This window comes from Gopherus flavomarginatus, unplaced genomic scaffold (assembly GCF_025201925.1).
Source record: "Gopherus flavomarginatus isolate rGopFla2 unplaced genomic scaffold, rGopFla2.mat.asm mat_scaffold_60_arrow_ctg1, whole genome shotgun sequence".
Lineage (NCBI taxonomy): Eukaryota > Metazoa > Chordata > Testudines > Testudinidae > Gopherus > Gopherus flavomarginatus.
The window spans coordinates 440423-446524 of record NW_026115128.1 but is presented as its reverse complement, the minus strand read 5'-3'; the positions used below and the strand labels follow the sequence as shown (position 1 = coordinate 446524).

General features: G+C 47.6%; 1 protein-coding gene across 1 annotated transcript; it reads left to right on the top strand.

Moving 5' to 3' along the window:
- Positions 1-1258: 1258 nt before the first annotated feature.
- LOC127042571 (zinc finger protein 558-like) lies at positions 1259-5709 on the top strand. Its single transcript, XM_050935918.1, has 4 exons — positions 1259-1324; positions 2006-2132; positions 3953-4029; positions 5689-5709. The coding sequence occupies exons 1-4, from the start codon at positions 1301-1303 to the stop codon at positions 5707-5709; spliced, it is 249 nt and encodes an 82-aa protein (XP_050791875.1). The 5' UTR covers positions 1259-1300.
- The last annotated feature ends 393 nt before the right edge of the window (positions 5710-6102 follow it).

The following is a 6102-nucleotide window of genomic DNA, read 5'->3' as shown; positions in this document are numbered from 1 at the left end:
AATTCACAGAATTTACTTTTCTCCTCTTTTGAAAACTGCAGGAACTTTCGGTTCCGTTTGGAAAATTTTTGCCCCCAGTCCTTGTACTAGATCTGCGGGGGTGAGGGAGGTGGGAAGGGAGTCAGCACTGCCACACGATGGTCTTTTCCACAGCGTTCTGAACTCATTCTTTCTGAAATCCGGTGTCATTGAGACCGTTGTTAATCCAGAGTCACTGTATGGAAAGACAAGGAGTGATTCCAGATGGACAGTGGGTCAAATGAGATCAGCCATTCGCCCTGTGAGGAGGGGTCCCATTAGCTGCTCTCCCCAGAGAGCTAAAGGAGGGAAGCTGCTCATACACTCCGTCCCTCTCTGCTCAGGATATTGGGGTTCAGCTTCCTGGGTCAGATGCTGCAGCCTCCATTGTGATCTGGGAGACCAGGCTTGGCAGCTGCTGCTCCCCCAGTGGGGCTCTGTGCTGGGAAGTGACCTTAATTAAAGCTTCTTCTCTGCCCGGCCCAGGGGATGACTTTCTGCAGCTGGTCCTAGCCCCCTAGGGCAGTCCTGGGCCCTGTTACTACTAAATTCTGAGCCAGAGTCTCCAGGTAACTGAAAGACCTCAGGGAATGTCCTAGGGTCTGGCAAGAAAGTGACTCTGCACAAACAACAACACCTCATTTCTCCTCCCATTAGCGGTTGCCAGGAGGAAATCCAGCCATGGGAGAGCAAAGCCCCCAGGAATGGGACTGTCCCAGCCAGAGGGGCAGGGAGAGAGGACAGGGGAAGGAGAGGCTGAAAGGGGCAGTGGGAGAAATGAATGTGGGGGAGAGATTTCCAGCTCTCTAGTCCACCCAGACACATGTATTGCTGCATCCTGGGGCAGAACCACTTTCCAGTGAACAAAACAAGGATCAGACAGAGCAAAAGCCAGTTCCTGACTCCATATTCCCCCTGTTGGGGTGTGGCTGCCGTGGGGACAGTGTCTGAGGGAATCCCCCACAGTGTCTCCTTTGGTTCTGCTCTTATCTAGCCTTGTGTTCAGAGAAGGGGTGAGGGGAGAGAGAAGGGAGGTTAAAAATGTGTCTGTGGACTTAGCCTGGCAGGAGGGGCCAGGTCTAAATTGTAATAAACAGATTGAGCATTTCCCAGCATGACAGAATCTAGGGTGTCTGTCTGCAGGGAAAGGGCCTGGGGGAATTGTGATGTGAAATTAACTAAAACCGGTTCTGAAACGCCCACAACTGCCCTTCTCCCCCAGACAGGCTGCAGAATGTTTTGCTCCAGCTCATCCCAGCCTGGCGTGGGACAGGGAAGAGAAATGGCTGCAGTGGAGTCAGTCCAGGTAGAGATTATCGGGGGGTTGCTGGTGGGTTCCTGCTGGAGGAAAGGGAGAGCAAATACACCAGAGGTGGGAAGGTTTGCAGAGTCTGATTTGGAGGTTGGAGCGGGGCAGGAAATTCACAGCGTGGGGAAAGGAGGAGGCCAGGGTGTGGCAGACCTGCTGGGAGTTATTTACTAAGTGGCCTAGATTCTAGGAACAGACCCAGGAGGTTTGGAGGTGGAAATGCCCTAATTTGTGAAGAGAGAAAATAACCCACCTACATGGAGCTAGTCAAACTGACCAGACTCCTAGTGCTGGAGCCTGACCTCACTAACCATCAGCTGCTGTGAGATATAAAGGGGACACCCATGAGTCAGGCTTATTGGAGCTGCCTCTCCCTTCATATCCCGCTCCTCACAATGAGGAGGGTGTTGGGCATCCTACCAGCGAGCTCTCCCTGGACCCTGCTAGGGGCTCCATCTCCTGTATCAGTCAGTGGCTAGTAGGGGGGTGATGGATATGCTGGGAGAGATAAGGGGCTCTCTCTTCATCCCCTCACCCTGGCATTTGCTGGATACTCTGAGCCACGTCGAGGTGGGACTCTCCTGACTATGATCCACCCAGAGCTTCCATTTGATTCACTCTTCTCTGCCACAAATAGTGGGGCAGCAAGTCCTTAGTGTTGGACTCTTACTCTTTCAGGGGCTAGTGACCTTCAAGGAGATGGCTATGTATTTCACCAGGGAAGAGTGGGCTCTGCTGGACCCCACTCAGAGAGCCCTCTACTGGGATGTCATGCAGGAGAACTATGAGACTGTGACCTCGCTGGGTAAGGGTTCCTGTCCCTTCTGTTCTTGGAAGGGGAAATGAAGAGTGAAGGTTCACGCCACCCCCACAATGCCATCTGTACCCTGTCCTGTTTCAGCATCACCCCAATAGGCCAGTGACACACATAATACCAGAGACCCTCCTCTGCTGCAGAACACTTTGGGAACAGAGCACAGGAGCCGTATTGCACAGTGTCAAATATCTCCTGTTTGCTCAAGTGAAACTGGGGGTTAGGTCTGGCATAACTGTCCCATACCCCTAATCATTTTTCTTGCCCTTTTCTGAACCTTTTCCAATTCCAATATTTCTATTTTTGAGATGGGGTGACATGTGCATGCAGTATTCAAGATGTGGGTGTATCATGGATTTATTTGCTGTTTTTACAAATATGATCTATGAGATATTCTGTCATATCTATCACTTTCTTAATTATTTCCTACATTGTTCACTTTTTTTCACTGCTGCTGCACATTGAGTGGATGTTTTCAGAGAACTATCCACAGTGACTCCAAGATCACTCTCTTGAGTGGAAACAACTAATTTAGACCCCATCATTTTGTATGTATAGTTGGGATTGTGTTTTCCAACGGGCTGCACTATGTGCTATCCTGTCATCTAGTACTGCTCAGATCCTGGATTCAGTAATATCCCTGCCCTTCCTGTTCCCTTTCTCCACCGAACCCGCCAGCCCATGCTTCCTGTTCCCAGCTTCCCCAGGATTCTCGCACTGTCTCTGAACCTCTCTGTCAGCAAGAAGCAGTGCCAGGGACACTTGCCCTCTGTCTGGAGTCTTCGATTTCTGGGACATGGATTTACTTTCTCTGTGTTGTAAGAGGCTCTGTCATAATGAGTGTCTGTGATGTTACCCAGAGTACAATCTGGACTGTTAAATAGCTGTACCTCAGTCCTCCAGCATGGGGTGCCTTTTCCACCTTTTTCCCGCGAGAACAGCCCCTCTTGGCCAACTAACACACAGTCTCCAGCATGTAACTCACTCCCAGCTACACAGTATTGAGTGCTGCTAGACAGCCACTCATGAATTACACCTCAGGAGAAAACCAGCAAATTCTCAAGTGCCCAACTTTCCCCCAGAAATGTGCATCTTGCACTGTCCAGCACGCTACTGAACGACCCAAGCTCATATGAAGTCTGTCATTTCATCAGCGGAAAACGACATGCACCAGCTTGTTATCCCAAACAGAGTTTCCAACACACTTCAATCCACACATACTGGTTAGATGAACAATAAACCAAGCTTGTTAACTACCAAAAACTAAAACTAGGCCCAGTCCATGAAAGGGGCACTCCCAGGAGAGACTGTACAAAGGCTGGAACATGAAACACCTTTGTAAACCTGAGACAGCTGCCTTGGGGACAATGACAGGGAGAATCCCCCAAAGTGACTCCTTTGTTTCTGCTCTTCTCTGGCCTCCGATTGTTCCTTCCAACGTGGAGTACTTTGCACTTGTCTCTACTGAATTTGATCCTATTTACTTCAGATCATTTCTCCCGTTTGTCCAGATCATTTTGAATTTTAATCCAATCCTCCAAAGCACTTACAACCCCTCAAAGCTTGGTGTTGTCCGCAAACTTGATACGTGTAAGGGAGAGACTGTTACTGGGAGGGTTTCCCCATGTGTCAGAGGGTTACACCCTGGTGGGAGGGGGCTAGGCCTGTACTGGAATAAGGTCACTCTGTGCTTCACAGTGTGCTAGAACCTAGAATGTGCATTAGCAGGGGAAAAGCTGGGGGGAATCGGCTTGTGGAATGGACAAAAGCCTAGTCTGAATTCTCACACCTTGCCCTTTTCACCCCGGCAGGCCAGAGAATAACATCCATGTTTCGCTGCAGATCATCTCGTCCTCCCAGGGGCAAGGAAATGGCTGCAATGGAGCTGGCTCAGGTAAGAGATTATCAGGGTGGCGGGCTCTGCTTGGAGGTTGAGGAGCAGTAAATGCATAAGAGGGTGGGAATTGCTAGAGGTGGTGGGAAGCAGGAAATATCTCGGGTGGAGAAAGGGAGGAGACAGCATGTGACAAACTTGCTGAGACTTGTGTAGTGTAGGGCGTGATGGGTTGTCACCCCCAGGAGGCAGTTTGTGGAGCTTCTGGGAACTGCTCTGTCCTCTAACCCTCACGCTGGGCTGGCCCTTCTCACACTGCTTTGCTGGAGATTTCGCCAGTCTCTCCAGGCCCTGTTATCACCCAACACAACAGCAGGTGGCGCCATGCAGCCAACTAAGCTACCTGAGTGTGTTACCTAAGCCACTCAAGGACAGATAGAAGACAAGAGCCAATTTCCCACTCCCCAACCTTGCACACTTGCTGTAGTATAAATCCAGAATGATACCATCTTATAGTGCACAGGGATCTCTATAATACAAGCTCATTAATGTAGTTCCCCTTCCCCTCGATATGGGACAGATGTGCACAACAAGCTGAGATTTTCCCCAGACACTTCACTCAAAATACGCTGGTTAAGATAAAGCATCAAACAAGTTTATTAACTGCAGAAAGATAGATTAAGTGATTATAAGTGATAACAAACAGATCAAAGCAGATTATTTTGCAAATAACCAAAACTCAGACTAAGCCTAACATACTAGATGGATAGAATTTGAATTAGCAATTTCTCACCCTGACTGATGGTACAAGCAGTCCCCCAAGTTTCCATACACAAGCTAGTGTATCACTGTGATACAGCATGGCCAGAGGGCAGCAGGAGAGTGATCCTAATTGGATCCAGGAAGTGGGTGGGTAGAAGGTTAGCCACATTACCCAGGTTTGGATCTCATCCAAAATACCATGCTGCCAGCCAATCCTTTAGCAATTAAACTAAATGTTTAGAAGAAAGAACAAATGAAAGAATGAAGTTAAATTCCATCCTTCCAGACAATTCTTTAGCATCTAAACTAAAGGTTTAAAAGAAAGAAAGACAGAAAGAATTTAAATGGAAAAGCAGTCAGATACATTCCAAAATGGATATATCAGGTTCTTAGCAGTATTGGTGAGTTGCTGGCTTGAAAGTCTGTCTGGAACGCATCCACAGCTTGGATGGGTCATTCAGTCCTTTGTTCCAGGGTTCAGTTTGTAGAGAAGTTGCTCCAGAGGTAGGAAGGGGGGATTGAAGACAAGATGGAGATGATGCAGCTGCGCTTTATATTCCTTTTGCCATGTGGCTTGTACTTCCTGTGTCCCAAACACAAGCTTCACAGCACATGGCATGGAAAAGCTTTGGAGGTTTCATTACACAGGCAAACCCCGGCATGTCTTGCTGACTCAATAGGTGTATCCCCTTGGTCCATAGGTTCATTGTACAGCTGATGACCCTCAATGGGCCATCAAACATGCTAGGCAATGTTGATGCCAATATGTCTGGGGGTGTCACCCAGAAAAACTGCACAAGTCTGGAAATACAGATATACCTTACATATCTGTAACTCACAATACAAAGGTGATAGAAACATAGAAACAAAATGATCATACTTGGCAAATCATAACATTTTCACTGACACTTTACATGGCATACCTAGCATGATTCATTGCCATTTTATCAGATTACATTATTTTATTATTAATACCAAAGTGTCTCACAATTTCATGCAGTCTCACACTTGCTAAACTAGTGAATTCCCAGGACCAGTTCCCCAGGTCCTTGAAGATGCCAAACATTGTGCTTATGAGGGATTGAAATACCCACATATCTGCTGGGAACACACACACAGACACTGTGTCAATCTGTACCCCTGTGTTCACTCTTCTAGAAAATTATGATCAATTTTGTACCCAGTATGGCTTGTGAGGTATCATTAGAAAACACATAACCTACTGAATATTATCCTCCTGTTAAAATGTGTAGTAACACTGTATGTAAAATTGTGAGATTTTACAGTATGATATTACTGAAAAAGTTACAGTTCTGGGGAACACCCACAGACCAGTTCCTCAGAGACAGCAAGGCAAACAGCTGG

Excerpts from the sequence above, each read along its gene's own strand:
- LOC127042571 (XM_050935918.1), top strand. The coding sequence starts at position 1,301 with ATGGCTGCAGTGGAGTCAGTCCAG. Across the intron at positions 1,325-2,005 it reads CTGCAGTGGAGTCAGTCCAG|GGGCTAGTGACCTTCAAGGA; the intron begins GTAGAGATTATC and ends TTACTCTTTCAG. Across the intron at positions 4,030-5,688 it reads AAATGGCTGCAATGGAGCTG|ATTACATTATTTTATTATTA; the intron begins GCTCAGGTAAGA and ends CCATTTTATCAG.